Here is a 17877-nt window from a genome sequence, read left to right as displayed (position 1 = left end):
CAACCTGGCCAGACCAGTGGGTCGTAGTAGTAATATTGTGTCCGTGTGTGTGCGTGTATGTGTAATTGTATGTATGTATGTGTATTACAAAGAGGGTTTAATAATGATGATGAAGTTGATGTGGAGTATTACTATTGTCATTAAAATTTTAAATAAATACTACATAATTATGAGAGAGATTTAATATTTTGAACCCATAAAAAATTATTTAGAAGGAAACTTTTTTTATTATTTAATAAATATTAAATCATAGTGAGAGTTCTATTTAGCTAAAATTTAGTTAGATTATGTTTGGGTCAGATTTTGTTCAAAGAAATGTAAGGAAACTAAAGAAATCCATTAAAAATGAAAATTTGTTTGGATATTATTCAAAATTAAGAAAAATAAATTTTAATTACATGAAAAATAAAAAAATTGTTAATTAATTTGCTATATATTTTAATTTCTTTCTCATTTTCTTTGCTGACCAAGTACAAAATTTTGAATTCATTTATATTTTTCCTTCGTTCTAATGTTTTTCAAGTTCCAAACAAGGTAAAAGAGTTCCGAATTTGGTAAATTCTATATTTCTACATATGCCTATGAATACATGCATATATATAATAGCAAAAGAAGAGAACTTATTAATAAGAGAAGAATTTACAATAAGGAGATAAGACATCTCACACATGCTCAGATTTTTTTCAAATGTGCATGTAGATATATATTTATTGAGCTCACTTTGTTATGGAAACAATTGTAGAGACCTTGGTAAGGTAGTCTCTTCACAACAGGCATGTCCTGGGTTCTATCTCCTTAAGCGCTCAAAAGTCCTAAGTTTTTCTTTTTTCAGTGAGAACTAGATCAACCCAGCTGACTCAATGGGTACCAAGTTGGGTCGAGACTATTGATTCACCCAAGTTCAGCCCAGTTGACCCCAGTTCATTCAATTCCAGTTTTCTCCCCTCATCCAGACTGGTGGGTTGACTGGTTCCGGTCCAACTGGCTTGGACCAGCTTTTAACTATGGTTTAAATTTTAAATGTCATCAAATAAAAACAGTACAGGAAAAATAAAATAGATGGAAAGAGGAAAAAAACTATATCAGAGACCACTATGAGATGTTCAAAAGATGTTTGGAATCAGGAAAAAATTAAGCTGACCGAGTGAAGAAGATAACCTTTACTAATATTATTTCACCAAGCAAACTGGATCTTGAACAATGGCCATGATTTTTACCTTATTAGACATTATATCAAAGGTGTGAAAACAGCTCGATTGTTGCCCGAGCAGAGACATAGAATCAGTCAGATCATCCTGCAGGCCATTTCCTTCACCTCTTTTCCACATACCAGCTGGAGCACTGCTACTTCCTAAACCAGTATCTGGTTCATTACTCCCAGGATGCCCCACTTCCTCTCGTCTAGGCCCCTCCCACACAGCATCAGTATAAGCCTTTTTCATAATATTCCCAACATCACTTGCCTGCTCATTACCAGATAGGCTAAGTAAACTACTTATAAAACCTCTTCCCTGCCTCTGCTCCTCCATTGTGCTACTGTAGACTCCGTATACATTATTTTCAACACCAAACATTTGCTCTGCCCCAGAAAGAGCAAGGGAGCAACCTTCAAAACTTATTTCTTGTGCTACACTAGTCACACCACCCACACCTAGTCCAGCCTGACGGCTGCCAAAATCAATGGTTAGCTCATTATTCAGAAAGCTTTTAGTTTCTTGTAGTTTTGGCTTCCCTGCTATGCTAGTGGAAACCGGGTTCAAATTATTATTCTCAACACCACTTCTTTGCTCATAAAGAGATGGCCTACATAAACTGCTTTTCAAACACTCATCCTGCTTGGGCTCCAATGCCATGGTACAAGAAACCATGTTTACATCGTTATCAGCCCACAATCTTTGCTCATTTCCAGATGGACCAAATGAAAAACTTTCAAAACTTCTTTCCTGGCCAAAATTAGTCACAACATTGACATCAAGATTGGTATGACTGCAGCCAAAAGCGGTGGTTGGATCTCTATTAAATTTCTTACTTTCACAAGATTTGGGCTCCTCCATTGTGCTAGTAAAAACATTACTTGCATTATTTCCAAGCCCATTGAGTTGGTTATTACCAAATGGACTGAAGAAACTACCTTCAGAACATTTCTCCTGCTCGGAGTCTACTATTTGGCAAGTGGAAACCTGGTTCACATTATTTTCAACACCACTGGTTTGCTCATTCCAGGATGGCACAAGTGAACAGCTTTCAGAAATTCTTTCCTGCTCAACACTAGTCACAGCATTCTCATCTGGTATAGCACGAGTGCTTCCAAAACCAACTGTCAATCCACTATCTCTAGAGTTGAAGGCTTCATCAGGTTTGTGGACATCCAGTATGCTACTAGAAGCTCTGTTCACATTATCGTCAGTTGTAGGCATTACATTATTGTCAGCTGTAGGCATTTGCTCATCACCAGGATTGACTAAAACATTTTCATTACCTCTTTCCTGCTGGGAATCAGAGATGCTGGAAGATAGAACCTTATTCATATTATCTACAAAACCACATTTTTCATCATTTTGAGCAACCAAACAGCCATTGGGACTTCCTTGTTGCTTGAACTGCCCATTACTCTCAAATTTCTCATCATCATCAATTTTAAGCTCTTGCATTGTGTTAGTAAAAAGGCACTTCTCATAATGTTCAACACTACATGTTTCTTTGTTATCATGTTGATTTGGTAGACCACCCTGAGAACCTATGTTTGTCTTGGGATCTTCTGTTAAGCTAGTGGAAAATTCATTTGCATTATTTTCAACATGACATGCTCTGTCCTTCAAAGACACAGCAAGAGAACAGTTTTCAGTACTTTCATGCCCATCAAATGCATCATTAAATCTGTGCATGCATCCAACAATATCTGTTCCACCACTTTTATTTCTGTTATTAGATGAGGCAGTTGTAGAACTTGAGTGGATATTAAGTTTTGCAACCACAATATCAACCTTCCCCTGTTCTTCATCAGTTACATTATCTCTATCCTTCTTATCACAAGATTCATCAAATAAACTAGAGTCATTTATATTAGCCTTCATCTTCTCTTTATCTTCATGACTGTATTTATTAGTACAAGTCTCTATAACAGTATCTCTATTTAATTCACTATGCAGAAAACCAGAATTCAGTTCATTGTCAGCTTTGGCATTGAAATGTTTTGCAATGGAACCACCATCAAATCCAATTGATGCTTCAACATCAGATACCCTAGGAGGAACTTGATCAAAGGATGCAGGATCAATGCTCTCTTGCCCAGTCATAACTAATGATGATGCCCCATTATTGTTCACACGGCTCTTTAGATGGAACTCAATGTGGCCATTGTAGTGTTTCAATTCATGGAATGATTTATGGCAGAACTCGCATTCATATTGCCCATCCTTAATAATCACCCTGTTGTTGATGTATGCACCAACTTTCTGCCTCTTTACAGTCTTGTGAGACAAAAGAACATGATTCCCTAATTCATCCTGTTCATCAAAAGTCACAGCGCATTCATGGCACTTTAGAATTTCCCCTGCTTGGACCTCTGCTGAAATACCAGTCCTCAGTGGCATGATTTGGCCTTTGTGGTCACTATGTAAAGAAGTGAAAGGTGATGATGGTAAACAGCAACCGAGGTCTTCCCTATTGTTGTCATCTACAGAGGTAAGATCTGCAGCCTGCTGCATAACCACATTAAAAAATAGAAATAAAGGAAATAAAGATGGAATGGGAAAAATAAATACTTTAGCCATAGGCTTACATTTCCAGAAACCATGCTGTAGTGCAACTGAATACTTCCATCACAATGACAAGACTTTGACTGGCTTGCGTCATGAGCTCCCAAAAAGGATAGCAAATATGAAGAAACTTCCTTGCAGGACAGAAACCGGCGCCCATTAGGGCTGGATAGTGATAAAGAGAATATCATGTAAGTAAAGAACCACACAACCAATAACAAAAATAAAAAAAGATGAAACACTGGATTAGCAAAATATTACTGTCAACAAAAGGAGTTCTTTACCCAAAATATCCATAAAATCATCAATTGTTTACTACTAATGAGCAAAATCCAATAAAGAAATGCCACAAAACACAGTCATTTCTTTCTTTTTGAAAAAAAAAGCATCCTAAACAAAAAAAAGCTGTTGAAAAAATTGATGATTACAGTTTGCGCTTAAAGCCCTCCTACCCCAAGTGTTTGAGGCCATCAACCCTTCAAAAGTTTTTGGAAAGGAAGTGCCACCCCCATGAGGGCTCTACTGTTCCTCTCACAAAGAATTCACTACCTTCAAATTTAGGAAAGAAAGCACCACCACCTCAAAAGCTCTATCAATTGAGCCTCCTTAGCCTTTCCCAAAAAAGCCTGGCCAAACAAAAACCTCTCCCTTCAGAATTAGTCACTGGAGTAAACCCAACATACACCCAGCACAGCATAAGTTAATTCCCTTAAACTTGGGGCAACCAAATAATGCCAAAAGTTATGGTTTACTATCACTTTTGCACACACAGCATTACTTTGCCAAGATCTTTGTATTTATTTTTTGTTTTTCAATAAAAATATCATGTAAGTAGAGAACCACACAATCAATAACAAAAACAAAAAATGAAACACTGCATTGGAAGAACACTACTGTCAACAAAAGGAGTTATTTACCCAAAATACCCATAGAAATCATCCTTTTTTTAACCATTAATGAGCAAAATCCAATAAAGAAATGCCAAGAAACACCATCATTTAAAAAAAAAAAAAGGTTGATGGAAAAATCAAGTTTTTTAAAAATAAATTCTGAAAAACACTAGATTCTGCTCTTCAATAAATTCAGAATGTAAACACTTCAGTTTCTTATATATTAAATAACTGCTCCAGAATATTAGATAACAAATTCAGATGTGTAAATAATCTACATATGCTAGATGTCAAACATGGGGGGCACATTCAATTTAACTGACTGTTGAGATAAAATGGATTAGTTCATCGGGAATAATTTGAAGGAAAAAAAAAATACAAAGAGTGAAAAGGCAATTTAAAATTAATTTTTTACATATAAAGGTGTCATACAATTAACATGGAGTTTATTTCACTCTTGGTCCACAAATAAGAATGACTTGTTGAGTTCAGTAATAAAGGACCTATTCTAATCCCTTGTAAATTGTCAATATCTATTTCAAATTAGAAAGCAATATAGGTGTGTAAAATTTAAACTAAATCTCCTTTTATTGCAAAGATGACTTTCCCAGTGTTGTAAACTCATAAAGAGGAAACAAGAAATGCAAAAATAAATAAATAAAAGACTTCACATCAGACCCATTACTTAATGAAGATTATGGTCCTCTGTAAAGTTCAATCAAAAAAAGGATCTGATTAGCTGGTCAAAATATTTCAAGAATTTTGCAAAGCGAGTAGAACCCTCTGACAGTTCATTTTGGCAGTGGAAGCTTTGAGCACTCGTTACTCAGGCAAATGTGGGCAGCTGCCTGGAGGGATTGAGTGTGAGCATTAGTGACTGCATACGAGAGAGCATTATCCATTTGTTTTAAACTGACAAACACTACTTTAGTTGGAATATGGTTATCTTGAGTCTTAACTGTAAAGTCCTTTACTTTGAGGCTGCATTTGGATTAAGAATTAATTTGCCAAAAAGTACGCTGCTCAGTGGGAGACACGTCAAACATAGGAGAGATGGCAACTAACTTTCAATCTTTGGGACATTTGGAGGAGCTACCGACTTATAAATGCCTTCATCATCCTTCAAGATTTGGGAAATTTTGGGTTTTCAGTAAATGCAAATAGAACACTCTGATAGTTCATTTTGGCAAATGGAAGCTTTGAGCACTCATTACTAGGGCAAATGCAGCTGCCTGTAGGGATTGAGGATGGGCATTAGTGACTGTAAATGAGAGAGCATTATCCGTTTGTTTTAAATTGACAAACACTACTTTAATTGGAACATAGTTGAGATATCTCGAGTCTTAACTGTAAAGTCCCTTAATTTTGAGGCTGCATTCGGGTTAAAGATTAATTTTCTGAAAATAGTAAGTTACTGCTCAGTGGGATACATGTCAAAAATAAGAGAGACGGCAACAAACTTTCAATCTTTGGGACATTTGGAGGAGCTACCCACTTATAAAGGCCTTCAGCATCCTTCAAGACTTGGGAAAATGTGGGTTTCCAGTAAAGATCCAGAGGAAGTACAAGGCTGTATCTTTCAAAAGTGGGGTTACTTTCCCAAAGGTTAAAGCTTCCATGGGCTAACTTCCATTGTGTAGCCCAATGTGGGCTTCCAATTGACCAAAAGTGGGTATACTATCTATTAAAAGGTGGTACAAATCTGTTTTTTGTTTCTCTTCAGAATTTTTATTTTGGTGGCACAAGGTCACAGAGTCACAGGAGATTAGTAGAATTTCATCAGGTCAGTTAAAGAGAGAGGTTTAAGTTTGATCAGTTAATTAAAAAGTGATTTTTACTCCAAACAATTTAGAGGTTTAGGAATATGTCTTCCCTTTGTTTTCAATAAAGACTTATAGAGAAAATCAGTTATGAGCCTTTTAGGAGCTTTAAACGGACATTTTGGGCCTTAAAGGAAGGGATGTGATGTAGAAGGTTATGAATTCCAATACAGGTTGCTGGAGTGAGCAAAGGTATTACAGATAGGTGAAAGACTTTGGAAGGAGGCTTATTTTCAAGTAAATAATGGAATGAAGCTGGTTTTTCTCCCCTTTACCATCACATAAAGGAAAAAGGTGAAAGTTTAGGGAGAGGGGCTTTGACATATTCACTAGGAATTTAACATGTCGATCACTCAAATGCATTGGAGGCAATTTTTCTCAATTGCTCTTCGTAAAGATGAGTTCGTACAAGGATGACATCATGTTGCGGAGGAAAAGCTAAGTCCTTGGTCAAGCAAGTTTGGGGAAAGATAGTACAACCTGAGGTGGCCTTCGTCATGAGTTTGATCCACAAACAACTGACCTTTTAGTTAGAAAAAAACTAGAAAGTTAAAGATATATAATTTCAAGTAGTTGCCACAGGACAAGGAGAATGTGGAGACTGATCATGTTCCAATTCGCTGTTCAAAGAGCTTAGAACTTTTGCTTCATCTTTGGATTGAGGTGGATGGAAGACCTTCTCTTTTTAGAAGAAAAAATAGTATCAAAAGACTAAGAAGAAAATAAAATAATTTGAGGGCAGGATATCCTCCTACATAATAAAGAAACAAAGAAGGAAAGAACAACAGTTGACAAAGCCCTCCAATCTCTGCATAACAACCAACCATGCCTCTCTATACAAACCAAAAGCTCACCAAAGAGAAACCAAAAAGAAAACCTCAATCCACACCAAGTCAAAAGAAATGTCCCTCTCATTAAAAGATAAAGAGAGACCAGATAGAACTCCATTGCAAGGTTTATGTCACAAGTGGCAAAGCTTTGGAAGTGATCACTCATGCGTCTTTGGCATGACAAGGAGAAAGTAAAGGATGTTGTAGGAGCAACGAGAGCAGATTTTTGGGTATAAATGTTACATTTCAGACACAGAGAAGAAAAGGACAATCTTTTTTTTGCTAATTATTGTGTCATTTATTGCTAGGAGTGCTCACATCACCTTTCCTCTTTTCCTCCTTGGATATTCCCCACATCTACAGAACCTGCCCAGTACAATCTGTACTTATAAAAAAAAAAAATTTAAATGATCTTAACATGAAGCCCACACCCTTTATATGCACTAAAGGCAAACAGCTCCTAAGTGAGTGCATGTGAAGAGTGTAAACTTTATCTTTAATGGCAAGCTTTGTGTGATTGGAGAGAACACAGTGCATAGAGTTTACTGGAAGCAATATATGTGGCTTGTAATAAAAGTAAAGTGCGATGACAGCAAAGCAACTTGTGATGCATTTGAAGTCTTAAACTACGTACAAAATCTGGAACCAAGAGAGTCCTATAAATACCTTGTACAGCAAGAGGTCTACACATCTCCCATCTTTCTTACGCTAATAAAACACCTGTCAATGTGTATTCTCACGCCCTCCCTGATCCTCTTTGCTCCTTTGTGGCCGTACTTTCCTGATAGTTGCAACTTGCAAACTTGGTATCAAAGCTACTCGCAACTTAAATCATTCTTCCCCTACTTCCCCATTCCATTTTGATGCATTATTGTCTTCCTCATTTGATCTTCGTCCAGAAAAAGTATGCGCTGTGGTACTGTAAAGGGTCCTTCACATCAGAAATCATGAGGTTAGAACACAAGGATATATCATTTGGTTGATCTGCTAACCTCTAAGCCATTAGCTTAAGGCTATTAAGATCACATGTTACATAATGACAACCGTGACTTCTTCAAACTCACCTCTGCACTCTTCATTTAGTTCATTTATATCATGTTCAACTCCATCTTCTTCACCTATTCCCATCCGAAATAATAAAATAGAAATAAAAAAAAAAAGATCATCAGTTGATAATCTAAAGTTGATTATTTCTATGGAACATAATACATGAAAGAAGACAATAAGGTCCCTGTTAGACTGTTAAATGATCTTCCTTTTTGTAAATCCTTTGTAAAGCTTGTACCTGCCTATCCATTTTTATTTCCAAAGTAATTAGGCATGCATTGTCCTCATCTTGTTCCACTACTGTAAGGAACAGCTCTTGGCCTTCCAACTTGATCAGTATCAAGTCCCTACTATAGAAGCTCAGCAGATCATCCCACTCAGTCTGCCTGAAAATTTTCAACATTACTGGAGAAAGCATGGCTATGCTGACCTCATTATAGCAGTCAAAACATTACTCTCCATGGTACAAATGGCCTACCTGCTTGTCACTGGAATACCCTAGCTACAAATCAAATTCCTTGGATACCAACATGCTCATATTGCTGCTGCCGAACCACTTCAAATACAGTAATCATCTTCATTACCTTCTTCCCAAACCTCTTGTCCTGTCTATTCTAAAAGGTCCAGCTGCAAATAAGTAATGCCCACCCCCACCCCCTCCCCCACCCCCTGGGGCGCAGTAAATGCACTTTTTTCCGAACTTTTGTCAGCCTCTAATAGACCCTTATGTCTTGTGTACCCTAAAGGTTCAGCCAAGCGGCAACTCTTCACTACCAAATGGCCTATAGGATGCAGAATCATGCATTGGGTATGGCTCTTCCAAGAAATAAAGATGAAACTTTTCTCATATGGATTGATGCTACTAACAGAAGAGTCCCTCCCGTATCCATCTTCCTAGACACTAAACAGCCATCCAAGAAAAGCTTACAAAGCTACTTCCGAACTCCTAGATCACCAACAATGAGAAGGTTCTCATGAATAACTGGCCTGTCCAATCTATTGAATCCAGTTTTACCAGAAAAGCGGAGGATGACACAGTTGAAATAACTTTCAAAAAGAAAGCACCAATTTCTTGATCTTCTTACTAAAATCAACATGCTTGAGGAAAGGAGGATGGAGGTATTTCTATTCATTCCTTGACTCACAACTCACAAGGATGCCCAATATATGAAGAAGCATTATTGAATACTGATTAGAGGGACTTAAGGCTTCTTGTTATTGTTGTATTACTGGATACTGATTTTTCATATTTGAGACTTTGATGCTTGCTTCAAAGGTTAAATATTCTCCAAGGAAAAACAAGCATAAAAAGAAGATATCCCCCTCCAAGAATGGCTGAACTGTTTCTCAAAGAAAGATATGACACAAGAAACCAAGAAGTTGGCATACTAGAACCTTCAAGGAAATTTGACTATTACGTTATATATCCTAGCAGGAAAAGACACCAAAATCCACAACTTTTTTCAGTGTCTGTCAAAAGCACTTGCAAGGGTCACCTAAGCATCACATGAGGCTTGGTGCTCAAAGATTGACTCTCATTTGTACCAAACTGAAGCCCTGTTATTCAGGCACCGCCTATGAGCTCTCCTGGATTTAGTTTGTTCCAGTCTTTTTATTTCAAAAATTCATTTCTTTTTCTTTCTCAAATTCTTTTTTCAGAAAAGCTAGTATGCATTTCACCATTTTAGGCTCCAAGGATGATGCTGATAAAGAAAATACAGGAACTGAATTTTTATGACAAAAGAGTAGGTGGCAAAAATGAAGATGAAAAATCAAGAAGCAAGATGGCCAAGGAATCTTAGGTAATTTTTGCCTCTTGGCTAGGAGTTTGATCTATCCAACTTCACAGCATCAGAGGATTGTTTCGCATATTGTGTTTTAGATTTCTTTTTTTTTTTTTGGCATGCTTTTTGAATTTTAGAGCATCTTAGGATTTAGTGATGATAATACTCATATAACAACACCAACAACAACAATAACAACTATTCTGTCAGAAAAATGAACAGAAGTTATTTTGGAAAGACTAGTTAAAAAAAGACTAAGGAAATGCAAAGAAACCAATTCTATCAGAAAGCAGCAGTAAAGCCCAAATATTTCTGCCGAAAAATATGGGTGATCCATTCCACCAAATGCCCCACAAAACAGCAAAATACACACTTCCACAACTCCTTTAAGGAAATAAAAAAGGGCGCCGGGGGGGAGGGGGGGGGGGGGAGAACCTCTATCAGGTCTAGGCAAACCCCTCCTTCCAAAAGGACCAACCAATTTGTTCCGCAAATCCCAAGTGATCATATAGTGCCCAAACAAAATAAAATGGCAATAAGTATCAGCACCATCAAAACACATAATACAAACATCTGAGGTTAAGCCTAGTGGGGCTTCCTAATCTTTAGCAGATTGTAGGTGTAAATAAGGAGGTGCTTGGCAATGTTAAAATTAGAAAATATAGCCTTATAGGCACATTGGCTTCTTTGGATAGGAAGGAGGAAGAGACCAACCTCTCAGAAAGTGAGGATATAAGAAGAGTTTCCTCGAGGAATGAGAAGGAAGAAGTGATCTTCTAGGAAATGAGTTGGAGGAAAGAGACCAAATTCAAATGGGTTAAAAACGGTGATTGTAACTCTTCTTTTAGTAAAAATTTGATTAGGGAGTTAGATGTGAGGGGTGGAAGAGTCGCTAATGACCAATATTAGATTGCTTCAATTATTACTAACTTCTTTCAGAATTTGTATCTGGAGGAGGACCACTGTAGGCCAATGTTAGAGGGGTTAGATTAGAATCCTACAACCGTAGATCAAAAGAATTGATTATAAAGACTGTTAGATGAGGAGGAATTAAAAGGGGGGGGGGGGGGAGTGTGATGCAGGGGCAGCATCAAGGATCTACAGCCATGGGGAGGAAATAGAATTATAGAAGAAATTGAAGAGGAAGGGAAACAAGAGGAGAGAGGAGGTACAAGTGGGAAAACTAACATTCACTTCAAATTCAAATTCAACAACCAACTTACAACATGGCTTTCACACACTATTTATAAGAAAGACTCTTTAACACATGAAATTACACATATACCCCTAATGAAATTACAAAAAAACCCCTAGAATACACATATATTACAAACAAGGCCCCAACTACACATAAACCTATACTAGATAATCCTAAACACACAATTAACTACTAGCTGAACCCAACAATCCCTTGACCCAATTCTTCTTAGTTACTTCTCCAACAAGGCACTTCCCAAGGTCTTGCTTCTTGTCCAACATCAAATCTACCCAAGTTAGAAAAAAATTGGCCTCAAATTTGGATCAAAAGCAAGAACAAAACTTGGATTTTTCAAAAGCCAGCACTTGAGTGAGGCAAGAAACCATGAAACTTTGGCAGCATCATAGACTTGAATTGAGAGTTTACATCAATAAACACATGGAATGACAAACTCCACAATAGGAACGTCTGAAGAATGTTGGATGTCTTCAAACATATGCATTTTCTTTCTTGCAGTGTCCCCAAGTTGAGTAACTTTTTGGCAGATTTCTTATCGTGGTTAGTTGGTAGAACAGGCTTCAAGAGTGACCCCATTTGCAGAAACCATATTCGTAGGGTAGCTTCCATCAATGATGATGCAACTATAAATCACCAGAAGTCCTTAACACAAATTGGCCACAGCTTCAAATATAAATCATCAAAAGTCCTTATTACCTTGTTTGGTGGGTAGAGTGGGCTTCTAGAGTGACCCCATTCATAGAAACCATATTATTATCTTGGTTGGTTGGTAGACTGGACTTCAAGAGTGACCCCACTTGTGGAAACCATATTCGTAGGGCAGCTTCCAAAAATGATGATGCAACTATAAATCACCAAAATAAGAAGAAGAAGAAGAAGAAGAAGAAGAAGAAGAGAAAGAGAGAAAGAGAAGGGCAACATAGAAAAATATAAGGGGATAAAAATGCTGCATGCAAAATAGAGAAAGAGAAGGGGGCAAAAGGGGATAAAACTGCTGCATGCAGAGCAGTGGGTTAGAGACAGCAGAAATAGAGGGAAGGGGCTGCTGGACAGCAGAGAGAACAGAGACAGAGAAGGACAACATAGAGAACGAGAAGGAATGAAGAAGGCAGAACAGAACAGAAAATAAGGGGAGGAGAGTAGACACAAAGAAAAAACTAAGTTCACTTGAAATTCAAATTCAACAACCTACTCACAACATGGCTTTCACACACTAGTTATAAGAAAGCCTCTAACACATGAAACTACACATATACCCCTAAAGAAAACGTGAGACTACAAACATAGCCCTAGGATACACAGATATTACAAACGAGGCCCCAAATACACATAATCCTATACTAGTTAATACTAAACACACAATTAAAACTAACTAAACCCAACAATCCCTTGAGCCAATTCTTAATTATTCTCCAACGAGGATTTTGGATCTTCCCAAGGTCTTGCTTCTCATCCTACATCAAGGTGGGTTTTGGAATGGAAAGAGATAAGGCCCCAGGCCCTTATGGTTTTTAAAATTGCTTTCTTCCAAGATTGTTGGTAGGCTATAAAGGGTGATTTGTTGAAAGTTTTTACTTTCTCTGGAAATGGGATTGAGTAAGAGCAAAATAAGAAGAAGAAGAAGAATAAGAGAGAAAGAGAAGGGCAAGATAGAAAAATATAAGGGGATAAAATGGGATAAAAATGCTGCATGCAAAATCGAGAAAGAGAAGGGGATAAAAGGGGATAAAACTGCTGCATGCAGAGCAGTGGGTTAGAGCAGTGGGTTAATACTTGGAGTAACCATGACCTTTATGCAACATTTCAAAGAAGTTTGATGATGGAGGATTGATTAAGACCATACAAGCAAATGACGTTTCGAAAAATGCCTAATGTCAACACTCCTATTGCCTATATCAACAATCAATTTCTTAGAGGCTGCTAATGCTAACAAAACCATGGGAACAATAATCTAAACATGAAACATAGCTCTATCAAACAAGGAAAACCTTATATCCATTTTTCCAACAAATCCAGCATTATTATCACAAATGGAAAAGCAGGCATCATTCTTTTCCTTCTCTTTCTTTTGTAGATCTTTGGGGATAGATAGAAGAAATTGGAGTTTACATGCTCTTCAGGCTTGAACATCTCTCTTTCCTCACTTGACTAATATTCCTAATGTTATTCATTCCACCATACATTAATTGGAAAACTAAGTTCGCAAAAAATAAAGATCTTCACTCAGACAGCAGTCATGAATTAAGCCAATAGCCACAGTCTACTCAAGAGGAGAACGCCAAATAAGTTGCTATCACCATATGTGTGCATCCTTCTTTATAGAGGTGGTACACATATTCACACTTGTTGAAACATTTTACATATAAGAAGACTATATAAGGCACTCAGCCCAAATATATGTATGTTGTACCATGAATTGAACAAGAATAATGTGCACCTTTTCCTTCACTGTTGGGTGGCAAGACTTCCTTGGAATGTTGTTTTTTTATCAATTGGTGAAGCATGGATGGCTTAACAGAATGTGCATGATTTCATGCTAATGAGATTTCCAGGTTTTAAGAAAAGTATTAGAGCAAGGGCTTAATGGGTTTGTGAAATGAATGCCATTTTCTGGACTCGACAGTTCAAGGAATGCAAGAATTTTCAAGGATCAAATGACTTCTTTCTTGCTTTGTGAGAGTTGAAGTTCTTGCTTCTTTTTGGGCACTCTTGCAAATTTTTGGGTGGGTGAGGAGAGATATTGCTGCCCATCTTGAAAGGGACTGGAAGACAGCATTATTGCAATTATCTGATTTCCAGAGGACATCTTATCCTCCATCTCTTGTAATTCTATAGTTTTTAGTGGAATTTTTTGTTATCTAAAAAGAAACGTTCATATTTGGTCTTACTTTATCCTTTTTCATGGGGTGTGGGGAATAATCTTTCAAGTGTTTTGACGAGTGTTGGGTTTGTCCTCTTTTGGATGACCTTTACCTTCTTGATTTTAGGGATTTTAAAAAGGAAAAGGAGAGGAAAGTTCTTTGGAGGTGTATGGTTTTTGCAATCATTTGGTGCATATGATTAGAAAGGAATGCTAGAATCATGAAAGGGCTATATCTCCTACTTTGATTTGGAGTAGAATGCTTTTTCTTGCGTCAGTTTGTTGTTCTACTAATGCTTCTTTTTTGAGGTGTCTCTTCAACCAATATGCAATGCCATTTGAATGCTTAGCTTCGTTATTTTTGAATGTCTATATTTTTCATTTTGTTTCATTGCTTTTTTTATTAGCTGTCTGCCTTGTCCTCCACAATGTATATTTCTTCTCTCTTAATAAAATTTTCTTTTGTTTATTAAAAAGAAAAAGTCATGATGAGACATAAAATAAGTCTTCTTTGTAGATGAAATATTCAATGGAAAGCTCTTGGCCACGGCAAAAAATGTCTTTGATCTCTGACAAGAATTAGAACATGAACTTGAAGACAAGGATGATGAAGTCTTAATGGTTTTTCACATCATTCTTCATGAATAATGCTGTCAATATATACATTCTCCATAATGAATCCAATAGACGTTTTCCTATCATAGTTTTCTTTTATGACACCACCTCTTCCACCATGAATCCTCTGATCTTGCCCCTTTCATTAGGGATCATGTTATTGACCATTTAGGACTACAATGGGTAAAGCTTTGATATCACTCTAACTAGCAAACAAAACCACATTCAACTAGTCCACGCGTTAGTAGACAAACATTAGGTCTATGAAATAAAACTCCCAAGAAGAAAATTTCTCACAGGAGCTGATATTCAACGTTCCCTAGCCAAACTGTCTTGGAATCCTAATAGTCTCTAATACATGAACTATACTTTACCTTAAACTAGATTGACACAACTCCATCCCAGTGAAATCCTATGTCCCATCAGAGATGGCTATGGTTTAAACACCCTGTGCAACTCCCATTAAGAATCTCTCACAAAGTGTTACCATCATTTTTGGACCAATCCAAATTCATCGTCTCCTTAAAATTCAAGAAAAAAAATGACGGCATTAAGTCGTTAACCCCACAAAAGCAAACCACAAAGAGATAAATCCAAATTGCTACTAGAGGAATTTTGCAAAGGAAAGAATTGATAAAGCCTATTACTTCTTATTCAGCTTATGCATGTCAACAAGTAGGCAAAGCAAGCAAGAGGACAACTTTGGCTGGAATCAATTATTAGCCCCTAAATCATTTTCTAGTTCTTGCACATGACAAATTTCCTCTTCCAAAAAGAGGGTCCTTGTTTCACAAACTTATTTCATCTTAAGGTGGGATAGGTGGGATTTTGGCACCTTGGGGTTGCTTCAAAGGAAATACCGAAAATGTGATTCTACATTCTAGACTGCTGATATCACCAGGATGTCACGTTGTTTGGGTTAAAAACAGCTTTGCTTTATGTCGAAAAACCATCATCAGGATTTTTGGGCTGATATTATCAAATGGTTTAGGGTATATTGATGGCATTCTATTGCTTTCTCCAGGAATCAACTTACATTAATTACTATGGTCAAAATTCATTACATAGTGCAATAATATGGTGTCATATTCCTGGAGAAGAAGATGATAATTGGACAGCCTAAAATTGATTTCACAGGGATGCATGTTTCACAGTACAATATCATCTTCAACCTCGCATTGCAAGTCAACTTAATGAGCATCCACAAAAAACTCTTCATTTAAGAAACTAAAAAAGTTCCTCAGAATCATCAACTATATCATGGCCTCATTTATGATTCAGAAAAAATACAAAACTCTGCGTTCAATATAACTAAGAACGAATGTTGTCCCTTCGAGTTAATAGAGTACTTAAACTCTTCAACTAAGACTTAAAAAAATCTAGGAAATAAAAAAAATCTAGGGAAACGTTTGGTTACAGAAAACTCTATCTTTTTTATTTTCAATTTTTTTTTACAAAAATGCCATCTTACAAAAAATCTAGGAAATAAAAAATTGAAAAAACAATAATATAAATATGCTTTCCAACTTTCCTATTGCCCCATTTGGAACTTGGAAAATATGAGGGAAAGGAAAGGAAAATGTAAAGGAATCCAATTTCTCAAATTTAGTAATCAAGGAAGTTGAAAAAGAAAATAAGAAATATATCAAATTAATGAACAAAAATTTGGTTTTATACACCATTCACATTTAATTTTCCTTAATTTTTAATCATATTAGAACAAACTTTCATTTTTAGTAGTATTTGATACAAAGAGAAAAATACAACGGAAAATGAGTTTCCTTATCATTTTCCTTTCCTTTATTTTCCCTACCAAAATCCTTGACCAAACGGACTCTATTTGTATATGGGAAAACTGGAAAATAAAGTAGCATTTTTGGAATTATTTAAAAATGAAAATTGATTTCAATAACCAAAATCATCCCTAGCCTCCCTTCAAATTCACTCATCAAGTAAAGAATCTTACAAAATGATGCCATTGAAAATGTGCTAATGTTACTTGAGGAAAACAAATGAGGGAAAAAAAAGGCATTTATTCAATAAATGTTACTAGTTATTTAGTGTTACTATTGCGTGTTACTGCTGTGTTAGTAAGCGTGAGTTAGCGTGTAAGGGAATATGATCATTGTTATGTACTTGGCATATGTTACAAACAGAGGGAGAGACATATCATTGTGATGAGGTCTTCCATCTTACCCAATTCTTCAACATGGACAGACTACTAATAATTCCAAAATCCTGAGCATAGGAAACCAACTTGCTTAAGACATCCATGACCAAAGTGAACAAGAAAGGAGATAATGGATCCCCTTGTCTCCAACCCCTCGAGATGTTGAACCAATCCCTAGGTTGACCATTAACAATCACAAACATATTAGCATAATTGAGGCACCCTCCAATCACTTTCTTGTCCCTCGTCTTCACATCGTCAACCACCTCATTAGCTACCAAAAAAGCATCTAAAATCTGCTTGTCTTTAACAAATGCATTGAGCCAAAGACACTGTGTGGTGTGTCACCTAACACTATCTAATCCTTTTTGAAAGAACCTTTGCCAGCAGCTTCTAACTACCAGTCACCAAGTTGATTAGCCTAAAATCCTTTACTTTTCTAGACCTATCCTTTTTAGGAATCAGGGCAATGAAAGTAGAATTCTTGCTCTTGCTCACATCTCCATTCCTATGAAACTCCTCAAAAAAACTTCAAGACATCATTTTTGACCACTTCCTAATTATCTTGAAAAAAGACATAGTGAAAGCATCTAGGCCTGGTGCTTTGTCCCTAGCCATATCAAACACAAACCTCCTTATTTCCCCCAAATGAAACTGTCTCTCCAACTACTTGGCCACCTCTTCCTCAATAGATTTCCAATCCAACCCCTCCATCATTAAGCTAATCCTGCACTCATCTTGGTAGAATCCATTATAGAAATTTGTAACCTCCTTCCCTATATGATTATGATCTCTCACCACCTCCCCTCAATCAACTTCCAACTCCTCAATGAAACTCTTCCTTCTCCTCCCATTAGCAACCCTTTGGAAGATCCTAGAATTAAGAT

At 36.7% G+C, this 17877-nt stretch overlaps 1 protein-coding gene across 11 annotated transcripts in view; it reads right to left on the bottom strand.

Annotated features, from left to right (window-relative positions):
* The window catches only part of LOC131162490 (uncharacterized), a 38785-nt gene that overhangs the window by 15859 nt on the left and 5049 nt on the right, over positions 1-17877 (bottom strand). For 9 of the 11 annotated variants that reach the window (XM_058119034.1, XM_058119035.1, XM_058119036.1 and 6 more), the window contains exons 2-3: positions 3782-3923; positions 1218-3701 (exon numbers count right to left, since the gene is read on the bottom strand). In XM_058119034.1, coding sequence (XP_057975017.1) covers positions 1218-3701; positions 3782-3923 — 2626 coding nt within the window. The remainder of the gene's footprint in view (positions 1-1217; positions 3702-3781; positions 3924-17877) is intronic. The other 2 variants (XM_058119039.1, XM_058119040.1) reach the window with 1 other exon arrangement.

Source organism: Malania oleifera, chromosome 8, assembly GCF_029873635.1.
Source record: "Malania oleifera isolate guangnan ecotype guangnan chromosome 8, ASM2987363v1, whole genome shotgun sequence".
NCBI lineage: Eukaryota > Viridiplantae > Streptophyta > Magnoliopsida > Santalales > Ximeniaceae > Malania > Malania oleifera.
This window is presented reverse-complemented; position numbering and strand designations above follow the sequence as displayed.